This window comes from Falco peregrinus, chromosome 2, assembly GCF_023634155.1.
Source record: "Falco peregrinus isolate bFalPer1 chromosome 2, bFalPer1.pri, whole genome shotgun sequence".
NCBI classification, from domain to species: Eukaryota; Metazoa; Chordata; class Aves; order Falconiformes; family Falconidae; genus Falco; species Falco peregrinus.
The window spans coordinates 40829424-40851018 of record NC_073722.1 but is presented as its reverse complement, the minus strand read 5'-3'; the positions used below and the strand labels follow the sequence as shown (position 1 = coordinate 40851018).

General features: G+C 40.7%; 1 protein-coding gene across 1 annotated transcript in view; it reads right to left on the bottom strand.

Moving 5' to 3' along the window:
- Positions 1–221: 221 nt before the first annotated feature.
- Positions 222–21595, bottom strand: part of DDRGK1 (DDRGK domain containing 1) — a 40557-nt gene continuing 19183 nt past the window's right edge. Inside the window, exons 5-9 of the mRNA XM_055795667.1 lie at positions 11766–11888; positions 9570–9608; positions 4930–4986; positions 3497–3545; positions 222–2189 (exon numbers count right to left, since the gene is read on the bottom strand). Coding sequence (XP_055651642.1) covers positions 2017–2189; positions 3497–3545; positions 4930–4986; positions 9570–9608; positions 11766–11888 — 441 coding nt within the window. The 3' untranslated portion in view covers positions 222–2016. The remainder of the gene's footprint in view (positions 2190–3496; positions 3546–4929; positions 4987–9569; positions 9609–11765; positions 11889–21595) is intronic.

Below are 21595 nucleotides of genomic sequence, written 5' to 3'. Positions count from 1 at the left end.
CAGAGCAGAAGTAAGCTTGCACTGCACACCCGAGATAGTGTTACTTGTTACATTCACAGAAACTGAATGTACTTTGGAGTTATTTCTGTGTATTTCATGGAATACCTTTGGTCTTTGACTGGCATGCTGGAGGCTGGCATTGCTAGCTGGCTCCTTTATCTCCTAAAACCCTTTAACACATTGAAAAAGTATTAAAAAAATCTCTAATATAAATCTCCACAATTGTTTCAATATTGTTTTATTACAAAAATAGTTTAAGAACGAACAAAAAAATCATGGCAAAAATCAAATTTTGAATAATTAAGAGACTTTACAAGCCTCAAATCTCAAGTAATTTCTCTGCTGATTATTGTTGTGCAGCACGGTAACGATGTACTGATCTTTCACATCAACACATGGTACTGCACTGTACCTCAGCGCTCCTGCACAGTATCACATTCAGCAGCAGTACAGAGATTAAAAAGGAAATATGCGCCATTCCATTGTTTTATTGCTATCTAGTCTCATTGGTAGCGCAGCTTTTAGTCTCCTCAAGTTGTGTCTCTGTTTAGTAGAGACAAAACCAGCCCCTCTCGCCCTCCCCAATTACTGTATATCCACATAGATTCTTTTGATTTCAGAAAAGAGAATTAAAAAAGCATCAATCAGGCTCTTAAAAATATAAATATTCTTATATGCAGGAAATATACTTGTGGATAACTGGCTAGCTGAAAAGGGTCACATAGACATAGTCCAGCTGGCTGGACAAAAATGCACATCCCTCTCAGCTTAGCTGAAGTAAAGCAAAAATACACTATCCTTGGCTGTTCTTGTTACACAGTAACAGGAAGATTGTGGTGGGAAAAGAATGTTGCAGGTGGGAACAGATAACTACAGAAGAGAAACTAGGGGCAGGCTTGGTATTTAGGCAACTAACCAATAATGAGCTTAGCTTTTGTAATATGTATGAGCTAATTATAACAAGGCATAAAAGGTGACTGTAAGGTACAATAAATGAAGTCTGCTGATCACTCATATTGAGTGACTGTGTCTTCCCTCCGTTGCAACATATACTGACCCCTACAATTAATACATTAATAATAATTTACTGGTAACATTAATCACATGACTCAGTGCCTGAATTTTTCTTTATTTAAAAACCCCTAAACATCCAGAACACAAAGGCCATGGGGCAGGGGTGTCAGAGACCTTCAGATGCACTGAGCTGGCTCTTACTTCAAAGGATGAATCATCAGAATCTGGTTGGTATCAGTAGAATTGGCCTGCACAATAGATGAGGCAAGTGCCTTTCCCTGGAGGTGCTTCTGTCTCTTGGCTACAGAAAAATAACACAGCTTGTCTGCGAGTGAACTTTTTACATTATATAAACCGAGCAAAACTTAAGTTATATAGCAAAGGTTTTCTGAAATAACCTCTGGAAGTTCTCACAATATAGCAAGCTCTCTTTCTAGAGTTTCAGTATATATTTCAGTAAGAACAAAGACACACTTGCAGTGTTTTCTTTTTACTCTATCCTTCCAATGTTGATCCAGAAGACACAATCTGCAAGCCTCAGCCCTACACACCTATTATTCTGGGCTGTGTACATCATTGCCACAAAGTTATACAGCTCCCTAAAGTGCAGAGAAAGCCTGGAGAATTCTGAATGCAATCAAAACCAGATATACTTGATACATCAGAATCTGGTAACAGGAAAAAGTTTGGGTATAGTCACATGAGACTGACTGCCAGGATAAAGTAACCATGTAAATACTGATATTCCCAGGGTACAGGTGCATCGGTGTTTTAGCCCCAAGTTCCTGGCTAGCCTCTGTTGCACAAATGACTGTCCTATTTTATACCAGCTCTAACATAAAAGAAGAAACACTTTTGATCAAGTCTTGCAGCTGACCCTTAAAAAGAGCATCCTATCTTGAAGCACTGTGAATGGACTAGAGGAGTTCTTTGTTTGTTTTTAATTATGTGGCTTATTCATTAAAAGGTTAAATTCCTGCTGGGTTTTCTCACACCACAATTTCACGCCACAGTTGGAGCCACAGCTTGGCTGTCAGGCTGGAGGTTGATCAGGGAATTGCTTGCTTGGGCCAGCTCTGCGATGGAGACTCGTCCTCGCTGTTTGATATACTGAGCCACAGCAGCCATCTCGTCCGGAGTAATGTAGATGAACTTTCCTCTGTCATCAATCACACCTACAGGGGGAAAGAAAGGACCTTGAAGTCAGCACTCTGGCTCCTCTCACTTCCCAACAGACATCAGTTGCTTCTTTTGGAAGGGATGTTCAAACTGCTGAGGCTGCATTCCACATCTAGGGCAGGCAGGACAATGTGCTAGCAGTCAGGCTTTTATTTCCTCTCTGCTGTTGGGTCTTTGAGCAGGGCTACAACAATAGCCAAGTGCCTTGGTAAGACTAATTTTGTTCAAAGTTACACATTTTTTTTCATTGTGTGCAGCTAGCTGGGAGTACCACAGCAGCTACTTTGGGTACATAGTTTTGGTGCCCATGTTCTGGGCCCAAGCAGCTGGTGGAGAAAAGAGAGTGGCAGAAAGGTCCAGGAGGTGATTCTGAGCCCCTGCGGGGCCCAGCTCAGCCATTCCAACCGCTCTAAAAGGGAATGAAGCTTATTTTCTGTATTTCAGTCCCTCCATCAAGAGCGAGAACAGACACCTCTGTTTTTAAAGCGTTACAGGATCAAACACAAGGCAGAGCGCCCCACTGCCATGCATTTTAGGCCAGAGACACAGCCAGGACAGTACACATCCTTATGCTTTGATTCAGAGCGCTACTAGGTCATTTGAATGGGTATCCACAGGTACCCACCAAGGTGGATGTTTCCCAGCCATGGCCACAGTATCAGATTAATAAGTGTTTGCAGTGGCACCTTCTCTTACTTCATCCTTGGAAAGAAAAAGACTGCCCGGTAATAAACCAGACTTGTTCAGACAGGGAACTACCCACGTGCTCGGTCTCTGCTTACGCTCCAACTTGGACTGCATGGGTACACGGCTAGCATCCTGGAGTGCTCCCGCATGTTTGCCTTTCCCACAGCATGCCATGCCATGGTCCTGGCTTTAGCCACTGCACTTTCACAACATGTTAGCAAATTACAAACAACCCCAAAACATCCAAGTGATTCTTTTAAATTCAGATTTCAGAAGACACCATTTGCAGCTGGCTGCTCAGCAACCCCAGAAGGCCTTCAGCAGGGTTCAGTCAACATGCAGAAGCCTTGTGCTGGTTCCTGAGTGTTGGGAACATTCACCCCCCACCCCTGTATAACGTATCACAGGAGCAACCAGATCCCAACGTGCTTTAAATAGTAGTTACACTGCAGCTGAAGCAGCAATTATGAAAATACCTATTTATCAAGTCCTGCTAGGATCCTCTGCAGTTTAAAAACAGAAATTACACTGGAAGCCTCTCTGCCACAGCAAAGGCATTTTCTGTGCCACCTATTCACCAGCTACAACAAATTCCCCTTTGTGTTTTGGCTGTCACCTGTTAGAGTGCCATCTGCCATCAGGTCCTGGATTCTGTTAATTGCATCCTGTTTAGAAGAGAAAAAGGAATAAAAACCTGATCAAGAGGGAGACAAAAAACCTTCTGCATGTTCAGATAAAATACAGATGGAAGCTTACATTTCAATCCTCTGTGTTAAAGACTACAGTAAAGGATACACGTTGGTATTTCCACACAGACAGATGCAGTAAGCCCTCTGGGGTGTTCAAATAACTTCCCTTCCCCCAAATAAGACTTCTATTGCTGTTACCTGGCTGTACAAGGAATGTGGGGGGACAGTTATAGAAATCTTCTCAGGGAAAGGCTGTATAGTGCCAATGCAACATGCAAGTTCCATGAAGTACACTTAGGTACTTCTCCAAGAACCTGGCTACACTCGATACATTCCAGAGCTTTTTATATTTTTTCCTGCTCCGTTTAAAGAGGAAACCTCTTTTACTAATGCAAAGCAACAACTGGCTGAATTTATTGCTGGGTTGACTCTATAGTTACTCCAAGCATGCATTTCCACCGCACCTTCAGCAAGTATCTAAACCTTGGCTCCCACAGTTCTGCTTCCCTCCCTTTGTTGTATTTATGTGACCACAGAAGCAAATTATAGTTTAGATTTCAACCAGATAAATTCCCTCAACTGCCTCACTGCATGCTTAAACCAGTTCTGGTTTAAGAGAGAGGAAGGGGCATAGCAGCCTGGACTTACAGCAGCATAAGATGCTGTGCTGAGGTACCCCAAGATCAGATTAAGGTACACAACAACAGAAAACACTGGTCACTTAGAAATACATGTCAAATATTCTCATAATAAAATAAACCAAGCCATGACTATTCTTCAGAATCAAAACATAAAATGTTTAGAGAACAGGAAAAGGATGGGGCCGGGGAGAGGGGAAAGGACAGATATCACACCATGAGCTCACTTTGACAGGCTTATATGGTGCTGAGCAGGACAATTTTCTTGATGCACCAGAAGATACAAATTCTTCAGTGTTCTAAGAATACACAAGCAATTGGAGCAAAACACCTCATCTATTGATTGTCTGCAAATCTAACATTTCCAATTACGAAGACGGTGTCTGAACGTGCTTCTAGCTCTGCTTTTTATCCCCAAGTAGCCTGAATTGCCTTATTACCATATTTGCAAACACTATAGGATACATTACCCAACCGGCAGCTGTGCAAGAGGCAGAGTGAGCACTTTTCACTGAAACAATCTTGCACAACAACAGTCCTTCACCAGCCGGGTGGTAGTTCGATGAGTGGCCACATTTTTAGGGCCGACTGCTGATCTTGACCAAAATCCAGACATTTTCAGTAATGCTGAAACACTTGCGTAACTATTACCCTTATTTACTCCACTTTCCTGTCCTTTTAAAGTCATGGCTTGTACTTGCACCCCAAAAGTTAGTCCTTACCTGTGTTCTTAAACCCAAATGTGAAGCCAAGTCCTCGAGCTGGATTACCTTTGTTTTCTATGGAAATAAACAAGAGTTAAACGCAGCTGATGAATTAGAGGGTTAACATATTTGTTTTCCTTTCAAATAAAATAATGCATTTAATAGACAAAGTAGAACCTGTCATTCTAACTAACTTTTCCTAGTAAGCACTTTTCTCTGATGAAAAACTAACTTCAGTTACTTAAACCAGTCTGCTCTATGGAAAGCGTGAATGCTCTGACCCACTTAAGTAAAGACTCAAATACATTTGCCAGTGTTCATCCTGAACCTTTTCTTATGTTAGGAGGACAGGATGAGCACAATCACAATAAACAGCTATGGCTCTGTTCTTGCTCATGCTGACTTTCTCAACTGCTACCTTTAATTTTCAGTATGCTTTAACAAGATCCCTTTTTGTTTGAGAGATGCTTCAAAGTACCTTTTAAAAAGATCACTGGTACATATTGGCACATACATAAAAATCCAGACAAGACTGGCAGCATTATGAACTTTAGCCTATTTCACTAATGTTGTGTATTAATGTTGTGTATTAATGCCATATTAATCTTCCTAAGCAAGTGAAGACCTTATTAAAATTGTCAGTGTTGGAAGTGTACTGCTAACACACTCGGGCACAGGCAGTGCAGCGATCTCTGAGGACAAAAGCAGAAGCAGGAACCGCAAATCTTCATCTGGCTTTTGACAGAGATTCTTACTGCAGCCTCTCTCAGTCAGGACACAGTCATCACTGCTCACATCTGGTTTTATGCTTCTCTGTAGCTCCAGAGAATTAGAGAAAACACCTGGTGCACTCATCTGGAGCTACTTGGTTCCTGTTTTCTTATCTGCAAAAGTTTTAGAAACTTGTCTGTTTAGAAGCAGTAAAAGGATACGCTGTTTGCAAGGACCTTGGAAAATACAAAGCTTTTGAAAACTGTTCAGTTAACATTCTGGACCACATTCCTAAGAGCCATATATGTACGGCCACAAGAGCTACATCTACATTATCAGATGCAATACTTCAAACAACAGATGCATTTGTTTCTGATCTTGAGAGTATGCTGGAAAGACACTGATAAATTAGAAATTAAGAGAGGCTGAAATAGATGAATCTTTTTCATGAACAAAAATCAGACAAAAAAAGCCACACACAGACTTAGTAGTTGTGAAGTTTGATGCAGCCAAGCTAGAGAACTGAATACCATAGACTGAACGCATGGAATTGGAACCAGTCCATGGAATTCAGTTCTCAGAGCTGGGAACTGCCAAGATTCGTCACATCTTCTTTTAAAAGGATGGGGGGGGGGGGGGGGGGGGGGGCGCGAGGGGGTGCAAAGCCACATAAACAAGAAAAACAGGATTTAAACCTTCATTTGAAGATATTCACCCTCAATGACCAAGTTTAATGGAAGGTTTCCAAGATAGATCCTGCTGTGAATAAGAGCCCAGAGGGTGGGGTGGAATTTGGATGCATTCCCCACACACACTCTGAAATATAATGACATTTTGAGGTCTCAAGCAAACAAAACACTTCACCACATGCTTTACGATTTAAAGACAGACTTAACTTTCATAGAGCCACATATACACATCCACATTTTACTGAACTAATTTAATTTTAGGTACGATTCTGCCACTGTCCTCAGCGAGGGATGAAACAGAGCAAGAGCTCTCAGGATTAAGATGAATAACATTCTTTCCCCCTTATCTTGTAAGCATGATTTTTTAAGAAAAACCAGGAAGGATCAAAGCTTGAGTCCTTTGCTATCCCCTTCAAATGTAGTTTGTTGTTTCAATTTACTGGCTGTAATTCAGATGCATTCAATGATACACTATCAAGCCGGGTGAGAACAGTCTGATGGAGAAAATGCAGGCTCCTATTTCCCTGGGCCAAGAGAGCTAGTGCTCCACAGCAAGGGAACTGCTCAGCCACTCTTTAACCTCTGCCCATTTCATTATGAATTTTTTGAAGTGCTTAGAGAGCCCACAGAGCTGGTTTGTAAGGTGTGTTGTGCAGCTACAGCACTGCTAAGTAAAACCATAACGCTCCCATTAAGAACTGGTTATTCTGCTCCTCAGAGCAGAGCAGTCGAGTCTGTAACTTGAGGACTGGCCACTGTAAGAAGCAAACACACACACAGGACACCAACCGCAGCAGAGACTGCCACAGCTGAGGGTGTGATGTGGTGATACTGCAGCAGAGGGGTTAAACTGGTTGCAGGGCTACTATGTAACCCCCAAAGGAAGGGAGATACTTAGCTTTCAGAAAAGCAGAATTGGGGATTGTCAATCCTTTTGGTGCCTTTAAGAAAAATCCCATTTAAAACAATCCCACGAGGCAGAGCTGAAGAAAAGAGGCTGCATTTTATTTCAAACACACTTCGGAATGAAGCATGGAGTGAGCTATCTCCAGTCAGTTATACCAGTAAAATAAGTTATTCAATGGAAGAGCTAGATTAAATTTTGTTTTGTAAAAATGTCACTTGATCTTAATTTATACACTTTTCAGACAGCTACTAGCAGCTTAGCACTGCTTCTTGATACAAGTCAACGGTTTCTGTGAACAGAATATAAGCGCAATACATAATCTATATATTAAGCATACTTTCAAGATTAAAAAAATACTAAAACTTGTAAAAGAAAGCAATGCCCTAGTTCTGCAACTCATTTCTACATAGGAAATCAGGTGTTGAAGTACTTCTGAATTAGGTTTTCAGCCCATGCTTTTCTCTGATGTCAAGTAGAAGTGACTAATGAAACTATACATATGTGCTTGAACACTGAACTGAGAGTTTGTGACTAATCCGTTCCACCCATGGTAACTACTAGGCCAATGTGCAGAAACAGACCCTACTGCATTATCCCTTGAACCTCCCCCCCCCCCCCTGCATTTTTGCAGAAGATCCCAAGGGACATGTTCTACCTACTGTTATGCTAGGGCAGCTTGTTTATCAAGAACAGCACATTTTCCTTACTCCACAGCTTGGCAGTATGTTGAAAGCCTTAGATGGGAACAGGTGAACTGGGATCACACCGTACCATGTAGTCTACTTCCATGGATAGTAATTGAAACAGAGGGTGGTCTGAACAGACACTGCCATTTCAGAATTCCCCTCCCTTTCAAAGGGATCTCTCTGGCTTCTGGGTAAAACAGAATATCAAAATCACCACGTGGCTGCAAAGTGAAATGTGCCATCTGATGCTTCATCGTCACTCCATGGTTTTACTCAGGGTCTTTAAGCATGTTACCCATAGCGTTTACAATCTGCTCTCAGCTGTCTCACCTGCTTTTGGTGGTGCTTCTGATCAGAGATGACTAGCTTATGCTGGGGACTTGGTTACAGAACAGGGGCTATTTTCATTTGGACTGCAGTAAATCCTAACTCTGAGATCTAGTAGGTTACACATTTCCAAATTACTCCCAGAGACTGTTGCCCAGAAAGTGCTCGACAGATGCAACCCTAGCAACCTCTCTCACTGTGGCCTGTTGGCAATGGGATACACTACCAAAAGTGCCAGTGACGCAGGAGGCAGAGAGCAGCACAGCAAAAGGCGCTTGCACCTGTAGCTTTCCAGCAACTCCAGGTCAAGCCGTTGTTCAGACTTGCATGGCACTCACTCACACTGACTCCTTGCAAAGCATTACCCATGAAACAAATCTGCTTGTAAGTCCGTGGTTTGGCTGGGATAATGGATATGCAAAACTGGCCCAAAGTGTGAGATTCTGGATTAACAAAATGGTTAGGACTTCAGTAAGTACACAAGTGACTTGCTTACTAATGAAGTCTTTCACACATGACATACATTGTGAGATATAAGTCCAGTTTCCAGTGAAGGAGGAAAGGATTAGGATGAAAGATTTGTGTAACATTGTTAGAGTAGAAAAACGCACTTGACCAATAGTGGAGAAAGAAGCATTTGTCCTTACAGATCAAAAATGGAAATCCTTGTGAACACACCACAGGTTTTAAATAATCAACCATACAATATGATGGGAGACTAAACCACCTTGTTAAAAACAAGTGATCTTATTCTTAAATATTGCTTCCGAACATTAAGACAACAATTGCAAATTGCACGGATCAAAACAAGAAAAGAAATCACATGGAAAGTTGGATTGACCTTTACAAGGCCAGTGTTTCAGACACAAACACATCCCGCATGGCAGGCCACATGCTGGTACAGCAATTCTTACGCTGAGCTGAAATGTAGAGATCATTTTCTAAATCAGTAGCTGATGTTCACAAACAAAAAGCCTGAATGACCCAAATCCCAACTGACAGCAAATATTGCTGTTTATAAACTCTGAGGGTGATCCACCAGGCACAGAGTTTATAATGCCTATCCTTATGAAAGAGGGTAAGAGCTACAATCCTGCCCCCAAAAGCCAAGACACAGCTATATTACAAACTATTTTAACAATGATGGACATGCTCACACATGATTAAGTAAATAATGCAGACTTTAGCCAAGGTACCACTTTTGTTACTTGTTGAATATTTAAGTAAATCAAAGTGGATGTCAAGATTTCCCTTCTTTCTGCAACTCAGCTCTTTGACAAGGGTATTTTACACAGTCTAACAAGTATAAAAGGAACAGAAAGACCAACGGTAGCTTACCTTCACATATTCCAAAAATTCCATTAGAAAGCTGCGAGTCTGGATACAGCAAGGAAAACAGCTGTTATTTTAAACTCATGAACATTAAATGCATTGCAAACTTCTTGAGTACAAGTATTAAGTATTTGCTTTGCATACTTCCGAAGTTTTAAATATTACACACAGAGGGAGATTTTGAACTGGAAAAAAATAATATCTAGATTTAATCTTAACTAGGAATTTACAGTAAGTATTTACTAAGATAGAACATTGCTCAAGTAGAATTTGTGTTTAAGTATTTCCTGAAAGGAAATCTTCTGAATCTTTTACTCTTCACATCATACATACCCTAAAATAACCATGGCTGGGTGAGTTTGTCCATTGTGTATGAAGTTACACACACACACTGAGGACATTTTGTACAGGGGTAAAGTAAGAGTGATTCAGGAGACAGCTCATACAGATGGTCAAGTGTAGCACACAGCTGCACAGCACATGTGGAAGCTCAAGCCGTTTCCAAAGCTATGCACCTGAAGTTTGGCATGTTAATACAAGCGGCTCAATTTTCAAAGGCAGTGCAAACAATGTGCATTTAAGTCAACAGGAGATCAGGTTACTTTACAACCCTGGAAATCAATCAGCCTTAATTAACTGCTTGGCTCTGGACTCAGGACCTTGATTTTCAGCATGATTTTCAGCACACTAGCCTCAACACCACAAGGCAGAGTCAGCTATTGTAACAGGATACTAAAATGCTTCAGTACATTTTCTGCCACAAGGCAGAAGGGTGGCCTGCCATTTCTGCAAGACTGGTGTCTCCAAATAACTACGTACCTGTTATTGTTTCTGATGATGACTTTCAAATCACCTACTGTTAAAGTTCTAACTCCCCACCCCTATCAAGGATATCTTATGTTGAGATCCAGGCATTATCAACTGCCTGCCAAGCTCTTCAGAGTGAGAAACACCCTCCTCGGTTCCCACATATAGAAAGATTAATTTCTCCTTGACAGGCAGCTGTAGGAACACAGACAATAAACACATTCTAGCTTCAAAGGGCATCTAAAGTGGAACACTAATATTTAGGTATAATCTGATCTTCTAACAGGATAGGCACACATTTTTGAAGGAACATTTAATAGAAAGTATGCATTTTAGGAAATTTCCCATCGCAGGTTACAACTTCTCTTGGTGTTAATCCTGGCATACTGGAGGAATTTATCTTAATGGGAAGAGATCCACAGTGAGAACTTGTGACTAATGTCAAGCGGTATTGACTCATTACAAGCTCCTCAGCCCAAAGCCACTCTTAGTCACACTAGATGGAAATCCATTCAATTCAACAGGGTTGCTTTAGCAGAGAGGCAAGTGCACCCATGGTCCTGAAAAAGGATACGGATCACAAAATGCAGCTCAAATTTGACTGCTACAACCCAAGAGCAATTTCAGCATTTGATAGCAATTAAAATGAAGCTAACAGGTTTTCAGCAGACAGAATAAGAACACTGCCTCCCACAACAGTGAAACTTTTTTCAAGTTTGCTGTGATATGTCAAATATCACATTTCAACCCCCATCCCCAGAAGTGCGCCCGCAGGCAGCCACAGGAGCAGCATACTAGAACGTTATGCACAAATCTGAAACGCTATCAACCATAGCAATCATTTGCAACACTGCATGCACAATTTTCCAACGTACAACCCATAAGCACTAGGGCTGCGTCCTATGAATTCTCTTAACAGAAGCCTTTTAAGACAAGAGCTTGGTTTTTAATTTGATTTCACAGCAGCTCTTGGTCTAGAAAATAAAACCAAACCCAAGCAATTCCCCTAAAGATATGTGGGCACTACCAAACTCCAAATTTAGCCTCACTTTCATCTGGCCCACTGTACATGGGTAGGGCAGAGCCGACGACAGAAAGATTAGCTGAATTCCAGAATTACTTTTATTTCAGTCCTTAGATCAAGGGAGAGAACTAACTCCCAGCAATATGCATTCGCCTTAGCACTCTAACTTGTAGGAGTCTGGTATGAGGAACTGTAGCACTCCCCAGGAAATAATGCAGGTTAACTTGTGCCATATACATAATTTAGTTTCTACAAGCAAAAACATTTGGCTGACTCCTACTTTCAAGTTTGTTTTACACAAGACAGAATGCAGTAAGGGCAACTTGAGCCTAATGATAAAGGAAACTGCAGTGACAGCCTAACATACATACCTCTTCCTCTGTCATTGATTCTTCAACCCCTTCCTCTTCAACTACAAAACTCTCCCTCAGTTTCAGGTACTCTTCATACTCTCTTTTCTCCTCTTCTTCCTTTGCCTTCCTTTTTTCCTCTTCCTGGACAGGAAAGGTGACAAGTGGTCAGTTTGCTCCTCCCCAAATAAGGTTTATTTTTAAGTAAGTATCTTCTTTATCTGCAGTCTGGTTTTACTAAGAGAGACAGCAGATTAGGATTTTCCAAAATGAGTCTAAATTCTCCCTTGATGGCATCATTACTTTGACCAGCACCCGTCAAGGTAGTAACCATCTCACATGGTCATGTAAGCTCACACACAATATAGCTAGGCTGGTTCTTAACAGATCTGACACAGGGGAGAAAAAACACACTTATATAGCAAACTGCTTGCTTAATTTGCATGAATATGTTTCTTCTGTAAATCCCGTGACAGGAAGTCCCTGCCCCTAACTGTACTTTGATGCAACATCCACATTTTCAGTAACTGGCCCCAATTCTGCTTTGACATGCACTAGTGTACATTGGGAATGATCACAAAGAATAGTGGAGTTACACTGGTGTCCATCTGTGTGTGGGAAGAAGCCGGCCTGTAAAAGTGTTTCAAGTAAATTCTCTTTCTTATGACATAGAAGCAAACTACATCTACATGGAATGTAAAGAACTGTATAAAATATTTTAGATGTAGGAGACAAAGCATTACTGTATTAAAAAAAAGGGGTTTTAAAGATATTTGATTGTTAACCAAATCCTATATGCTCTGTTTTTAGTTATTTACAACAAAAATACTTCCAGTTGCTTACTTACCCTGCAAGAAATGTTAAGTCTTAAAAAACCCGAACTTATGCAGACCCAGAAAACTCTAAGCCCAACATAAGTAAAAGAGTGATTTATATCTAGGTTATATAGAATAGTCACACATTTCCAAAGCAAAACTGTGATTAAAAGTTTTGGAATGTGATAGATTACTTTAAAAAATGTTTCAAAAAAGAACAGGTTTTTACTGGGAGGTTATAAATTTGCAGGTTTTCCATCATTTTCTTTTAAAACTTGTTTTGCTGTTCTCTGAAACACTTTACACGTTTAACTTCACACAGAAGAAAAATGTTTCCTTACAGAACTGTTTCTTCCACAGAGAAATTTATGTTTGTACAGCACCTGGTACAATGAGATTCCAACTTGACTGGCCTCTAGTTGCTATCACATGGCAAAGGCTTGACTAAAACTTACTAAGATGAGTTCTTTAGATTTCAGTGACAATCTCAGGGTATGCCTTTCCTATTATCATAGGAATTTATCTCGTAATTATTGATTTCTAAATGCTTGCCATGCTATATCTTTGTCACTAATGTGGTAATTGCTTCCTTAAACAGCTGGAGAGCAAACGCTTGTTCGATTAAAGCATGAAGAGACAGAAACAGGTCATTGAGTATATTGAAAAATGTCCATATTAGAAAAGATGCCATGTAAGGCCAAAACCAGCAAGATTCCCGAAATGGGGATGGGAGGCTTGCCTTTCAATAAAAAACTAAGAGAAAGTGTATTTGGTCCTAATTTTATTTAATCAAACTCCCATGAAGTCACAAGAAGGAATACTACCTACATGCAAGTTTGAGAAAAACAGGACCAAAAGGATCTTATCGTATGTGCAAAGTCAAAACCATTTTTTAAACTGCTATCTCATAAAAAAACCCCTATAGATCTGAGGAAGGCCTCAAGAAAAAACAAGACCATTTTCTGGGTCATTCATCACTGTAACAACTATTAGCAAAAGCCCAACAGTTCATTTTTTCCTTATAAGTGCTACAGGTGCCAAGAACAACATAACCATAATTCATCTGGAAATGAAAGCAATTGTTCTTTTCTTGTTAAGTGCATTAAATTTAATCTTGACTTGATCCTGGAAATACAAGAATAAGGTTCTTCCCCTGGTCTATTACAGAGGTTGTAATTCAACAGGATTTGAAGTGACAAAAAACAATAATCACAAAACCTGAAAATTGCTTTGGCAGGTAATTTCTAGATGGTTCTATGAAGAAAAGAAAAAAGAGAAGACAGCATCCCATTTATAACTGAGAGCAACAATAACTAAAAAATATTTTCCTGTTTATGGAAGGTCTAACAACAAATGAACAAGACTCATTCCTGTCCTCCTTACCTATTTGAAGAATAGTACCTTGAATTTTATTAAAGCATACCAGCATGTAACAATTAGTACTTCCATTTGCAACATGTGCAGAAAAGCAACTCTGCTGCAAGACTGGCAAAGGACTCTGCTATCACTCCCTCTTTCGTGGTCTCCTTAAAAGCCAACATGAGTTTGTTTGCCAGATCCTAAGTTTTGATACTACGATCAGCAGGGCATTTCCAGGTGGCCTGAGCCACTGCTTCAGTAGCTAAAGCATGTCAGCCCTGAAAGCTTTGTGTTTCCTGGCGGTTGTAGCCTCCTCCATAACACTATTTCCAGAAGCTTTTTCATTTAATAACTAAAAATCCCAGCCACTTCCTGTACAGTCTCACATGCTTTACTACCTAAATTCACCTATGATTCAATCTGCAGAAAAAGAATGATATAGCCAAATTGTAAACTGGTTCAAAGCCAAGAAGAGAGATGACTTTGCCCAACTGCACTGGGAGAAGCAACCAGCAACAGCAGTGAGGCTGAGCAGGGGAAACCCTAGCGAAGTCAGGCTGTCTATCAACACTCCCTCTCAGCTATTTTTTTCACCATCACGCTAGCGCTCTTCTTTTGCACGCCTAAGTCATGGAAGGTGCAGGGTCAAATTTAGACAGGTGTCATTCCCTCAAAAAACAGTCTGTCTGCATGCATAACCCACACACAGAAACACTCTTAGCGCCCCAGGGTCTACTAATGAAACAGAGCCCAGTACTTGCTTCATGCAAGTCATATAGGGGGCACTCAGCACAAATATAAATTTAAGAAAACCACATCTTTGCCAGTCAGGCTTCTTTGCCTCTCCTCACTCTGATCTCATTAACTGCTGTGGAGTTAAGTGGTAAAGCATGTGGCTCAGAGGAGAGATAACAGCTGGGCCACCTCCCTTAAGCAATGGGTGGGGTGGTGGGGAAATCCCAGCATCATGGAAATTCAGTGACTGCAGATGCTCACCTTCAGCAGCCTTTTTAAATTTTTTTCTTTTTTTTTTGAAGCAGGTTCACTTCTCACCCACCTCAACGTTACTCAAACTGGGGAACTTGCTACAGCGTGAAGATTTCTTCTTTATCAGTTTACTACATGGCGTGAAGAACAAACTCTCTCACTTTGACCAATGTCTTCATTGGGGCGTGTGTGTGTGTGTGTTTGAAATTAAAATTAATCCCTTAAAGCTTTCTTCCTTCTCTCCTTTTTCTGATGAAATGTCCACATTATCACTGCTGGATCGACTCTACCTCTGCATGCCTGCTATGAGTCCCATGTGTCACTTCATATGGCAGAGACCCAAGAGTTTCCAGAACTCTGTGCACCCTGTGGATCTCCAGCACTCTGGGAGACACTTTGCAACAACCTTACCCCTTTCCTATACCAAATCTAGTGAGCACTGACTTCCCACTGCAGCCAGTCCCAGTCCTGCCACTGCTCTCCAGGTTCTTTCCATCCCACCAAGGACCTGGATTTGCTGTGAGGCTCCTCTCAGATCACCACCTTCTGTTCAACTCTTACCTTGATCACAATGATTATTTCTATGACATCAAAAACACACAACCGCACAAGAGCCCAATCTTGTATCAGGTGAAACCCAGAGCATCTTGAAAACTTTCAGGCTTAGAGCTGGAAGACAACCTTGACTCTTGGGATCACAAATCCCTCTAGAGTCCTGGAATGCTGCTTGAGTAACTGCACTGTTCTGCCTAGTTGACAGATTACAGCCTTTGGAGGTTTATCATGCAATACTATTTTTAGCAATAGGTGAGGACCCTTACAGTACGGTCTGGCAAGAAGATACGGAACCACTGTTCCTAACTTTCATTGCAGTAACCCATTTAAAATTACACTGAGACTAAGTGATACTGACCTATACAGTAAGTAGCTTTTCTGAGAGCTTTGCCTAAGCAGCTTTCCTAGAGAGGAAGCTGTTAGTTGTGTGCTGTGCCAACTCCCCTACAAATCAGACAAAGGACCAACCTGCTGACAAACAAATCACTTCTAGGCAGCTTATTTGACTGCTAAGTGGAAGAGATCTCACTGCTAGTGAGGAAGGTAGAGCAAACACTGGACTCCAACTACTACCTGCTACCAGCTGCTCCTTGTTTGCAGCTGTTTCTTTAATGTGCAGAATGAGAAAGAGCATACTGGTTTCTATGTCAAATGCTTTGAGGTTCATGGACCAAAGAAACCCTCCTTGTATAGCATCCAGTTTCTGGACTGTTAGTGCAGGTTCTGCAGGAAGAAAAAAGGCACTCTACTGTAAATAATTTGGCACATAGTAGATGGATCTCTAAGATTCCTGCCCCCTTCACTGTTTAGACACAAAATAAAAAAAATACCTTTAGAAAGACAGAGTAAGTGTTCTTAAAAGTCCTCACCCTCTCAAAATCACAGTAGAATGAGCTTTCTGCAAGCTTTTCAATGTTTACTTCCTTAGAAGAAATTGATTTTCAGAAAAGTGTACACACTTGAAAACTGATGCTTAAGCTGAAACAATGTAGTAGTTTCCATCAGTCTCCAGCAAGGCACTGTTTGTGTATGAATAGTGGATATAAATGCCAAACAGATAATGAAAGGCTCTGCTGAGAAGCACACAAATCTTGACGGTCACATAATGCTACACACAATAACTCAACAATCAACATTTTAAAACTTGGTGCCTATTCTTACATGATCAAACATCAAATTAAAGAGCCAAAACTTTTGGGTTTTAGTTCTCAAAAGCTTCAACAGGACCTTTTGGATCACTAGCTCATCCAGACCATTTTTATTTAAGGCACATAAATGCAAAACTGAAAGCCTACATAAAATTGCCCTAGTTTGGAAACTTTGGGCATAGCTATCTATGTTCAAGAAATACAGATCTTGTTTTAATGTAATGGTCCCCACTCCTGCTGTGGCCTTCTGTTTCACAACAGTTAAAAGCTTGCTCACTGGAAGACTGGTACCTTCTCTACTGTACTAAGCTATGTTTCCAGAGTAGTCCACAGCAACACACCCTGTTCAGCGCTGCATTTTAGTATAGAAGAGTGATAGCTGTGAGCCCTGCACCTGCACAAGCAGTTTCCTTAGCAGGGCAAAGCTAGGCTGAGGGAGTAAAATCTACAAAAATCCCTGTGCACAGGAAAAAAAAAAGCTCTTCTGTGAGCAATCTGCAAGGCTTTGTACGAAGACACTGTTTTGCAACATCAGAGGAAGTTCGCTCTCATTGATAAGGTGTCGGTTGGTAAACCATTGCACCGCTAAAAAACTCCAAGAGTGAAAGGGAAATCCCCAGGGTAAAGCAGAGCTGAAGCAAATGCCAATTAGCAAGGAGCTTCCTCACACACATAGCCAATCAGGTCATCAGAACACTGGAAAGGAAACTTTAATTTAAAAATATATTATCTGGTTTGCAACACTGAAGCCAAGGGGCAACCACACTTTATTTATATGTGCATACAAATATATTTAAACAGAACCAAGGGTTATTTTTCTGAAGAATATGCAAGATTTTAGCCCCTAGAACTCCCTTGAAGGTACAGTTCCCACTTGTAGTATAGCACTGTGCGAGTTGTCCAAAAATGACTGGAGATATCCATTTGCTTATAAAACAAAGTGGGTTTTCATCTGACTCAAGTAGTCATGATTTCCACTAGATTTCATATCTCAATCTACTTGAGTGGGGTATGTATGTGAAAGGGTTAATAGTCCCAGTGACTTTAATAAAGAACAACAATAGGGAATTTCTAGAAGATCTGTGTGCTGCAACATGAGTTTCAATACTCCTGAATCTATTTGGCTTCCCTCATCGTCTGACAAACTTTTAGATGGTATTTAATGGTGCAGGAATCACTGTTTGCTGACGACTAGGATTCAGCTATTAGTTTAAGGCTGTAGTTGAAACACCAAAAGGAAACTCTCCTTTACACTAAGACAATCTCAATGTTCACAGAAGTTAGCCCAATTTTGGTAGCAATTTTTGGGAGAGAGATTGAAAAAAAAAAAAGGTTCAACTGAGATTTAACTAACAAAGCTGGTTATGCTTGTTTGAAAACCTGCCACTGTCACTATACCAGCAGAAATATTCTGATGTACTGGAACAGGAAAGGGAAAAAAATGAAGCTGACAACCATAACATTGCTCAGACAAACCTTAGGAATAAACCCTGAATTTCTTGTGTCTCATGGGACTATATAAACTTCTGAAATGTCAGTAATCAAACTGCCTCCAAAAATCATACAACCAGCTACCCTCTGCTTTTTATCTCATGACTATCAACCACTACTTGAGCTACATTTTGTAATTTTGCCTTTCCATTTCCTAACTTACATGGGGGAATAGTCTACAAGGGCTCACTTGTGACAAAACGTTGCTTGTGGAAATGAATTCTTTCTCTAGAGGAATGTATAAATGACATTTTACCTTATGTATTCTATAAACACTACAATAAATCCAATGATCCCTTTATCGCTTCTAGGGGCCTGGGAAAGACAGGCAGTATCTTTTACATCACACAATCAATCTGTAACAAGATTTGAAAGATAAGATGTTACGATCATAAAGGCAGGTTACGCTTACACACACAGTAATCAAGTATCTATTCATTCAGTTTGTTTCCCCTCCTATCACCCAGTCAAGACTGAAACACTGAAGTCTTGTTATTACCATGCTCCCTGTAATACTGCTGCTTTCTTTGCTGACTGAAGCAGGAACTCCAGCAATGCAGCCTAAACACATACAAGTCTTGAACTGTTCAGTTTCCTGCTAAAGACTTGGACGAAGACAGAGACTAAAATTACTAGAAACCTGTTGTGGATGGACATTAAATATTGTCAGATACATTTACTTTGATCCATGTTCAAAATACTCAGCAGTTACTGAATTATCAATTTGTCTTGGACCCAAGCAAAAAATAAAATATTGAAAACACTTTCCCTTGAGTAGCAGAATAATGTTCATGATGTAGGCTGGTGGGCTGGCTTGCTGCCCTGATAAAGACTACTGGGGAAAACAAAGGAATGAACCAAACAACAACAACAAAAAAAGCTTAAAATGACAAGATTTAGGTAACCAAGGAAGGTATCAGCTAAAGTGAATAGCAAGCTAGATTCAGCCATCTGAGCAATTTTAAAAATTCTAGCAAGTGCTCCTTTGGACTGTTGTGCAGGGAATTTAAAAAAAAAAAATCAAAAGGAACAAAAAAAAAAAATCAGAGCCTTGGTTTATATTCCTCTCTTTCACTGAGCCTTGCAAAACGGAGGTGGAACCATTTTAGTGCAGTCTTTACTAGGAATACTAAAAATTAAAATAAAAACAAGTAAGATTTTCCTCATTCAACCAAAGTAAATTACTCCGCCCTAAACTGACCAAAAGCAAATTTGGAAAAAAAAGCTAGCTATGTTAATAAGCACTTTCTGTGAGAAGAGATCTCTAGTTAGAATTTCACCCTTATTTTCTACTCAACTTTTCAACCATGCCTGACTGATCTTGATTAGCCAGCTATACCCCAGGTCAAACCCATAGGCAATCAACAGGATAACATCTTTGTCCTGTGCTGCAGCTTCTTTTCAGCAGGCTTGCCAAGCTCAACTGCACTTTGCTTAGCAATCCACCTGCCATGCTGGCTACCACTCTGGAAGGAACTGAAATTCTGTTCATTAGCCTCTTCTAAAGGAAGCGACACTTAAAACTATGTTAGCATCCAGCCAGTATGCCCTTCTAATTCCCCCAAAAGTACTAGGGTCATTCGGTTCACTTCAACCAACTTCAGGATTTCAACAATATCACATTCCCAGAACCTTAGGGAAAATATTAATAAAATAAAATAAAATGATCAGGGAACTGGTTGGAAACAAAACACTTAAAAGAATATACCACTCGCCATCCGAGTTATCTGTTATGCTAAGCAGGATGGGCAACAGATGTGCTTTAGAGGCAATCAGAGCTCATCTTGCGTCTTTCCAAGCTGGAAGTACGAGGGGGAGAAACTCGAAGTACTTTGGAGGAAAGCAGTGACTGCAAGGCAGAAGCTGGTGCTACTGAAACACATGGGCAGGGGAACAGTGGTAGACACTGATCCAGAGGAAGCCAGATCTGATAGTTCTGCTGTTACAAAACACCCTGGCTAAGCACCAGAGCGGCTCGGACTAGTTGAGGTCAGTTATTCAGCCTCATGGTTCACGCTTTGACTGCTGCCAGGTACTTCTAAATTTATACATCTCTCTCGGAAGGGCAGCTGTGGAATAACTGGTCCCTTGCAAATTTTTTCAAGTCAAAGTCTTGGATCATGCTACATATCCTGATGTAGTACTGACATTCTCCTCATCCATTTCAATTTCTGAAATTCAGGAGATTTCTGCTGATGAAAAGGAAAAAAGACAATTCAGAAGATAAAGGATTTTGGAAAGGCTAACCCCATAGGTAAATGTAGATTCTACAGAAGATCCCATGAATACAACCTGCATGTGTGATGTATGGAATTTTTTTTTAAAGTTGCTTTATCCTGCCTTCATACGCCCAACAGAGGAAAGGAAAAATTGTCTTTTCCTCTTTCAAAATGTTACCAGCAACGCATTCCACTTACACAACCTGGGCTTTCCAAAAAGTTTGCATTAGAAGCTGGGGGCTATGCTCCCCTGGAACAGCAATTACTCAGCACAGGATTGTGCAGAACACCTTGACGTTTGCTTCCAGAAGCATGTTGCAAAGCTGCTACACAACTTCCTCAAGCACCAGAGAGCATAAAGCTTGTTCCTAGTTCTTAGCTGGTAGCGCTGATGCCCAGAACACACAAAGCAGCTCTGAAATAAGTTTGCCTCCCTGATGAAAAGTATTCAACAAAAGCTTTTCAATTGGACAGTACCAGTTTTTCTGGGTTACTCCTGCTGACACACACCTTTGTATGCATAGTTTAGAAATCTTTAATTGTGAAGCATATGTAAATTTGTATAATTAAAATACAATCACACAATTTTACACAACAGTTGCAAAATGAGTTGCTGATGTCTTTCACTTTCTGCCTTGCTGGTTACAACTGTCAGGCAGACAGCTGAATGAGCCCACTGAAGTTACGACATTTCCTTAAGACACTCAAAACTGGGCTGGTCAAAGTCCTGAGCAACCTGCTCTAACTGGACACAGTTTGAGTAGGACGATAGACCAGATGGTGTCCGGACGTCCCTTCCAACCGTGATACCAAACTTCTGTCAGGCACAAAGCAAGCGACCCTCAGAATTTCCTCTTGAGACTAGGTACTGCTCCTCCCTTATATACCTGCATTTAAATTGGTCATTTGTTCATCTGGGACCTGTTAATCAGCTGTGTTCATCAACATAAACTGACTAAAAAGATCTGTCACTGTGGCAAACAGCAATAGCAGATCCACTAGGCAGGAGACTGGGATTTTTTTTGCCCTAGACATGACTACGGGTGAGTACTTGCTGCTACATGTGTGTATAATGTTTGGAGTAGTTTTCACTTCTACCAAGCACTTGGGGAAACAAAGCTGGGACCTACAGTCGAAATAACTGAGCACTACTGTAAATTAAACAAAACGAAGCACCCCCCCCCCCCCCCCCCAATAAAAGATGTATGCAATAGTAACGAAAGCCAAAGGGAATTCTGCTGATCACAGAACTTGCGTTGAAACAAACCTGGTTCAAA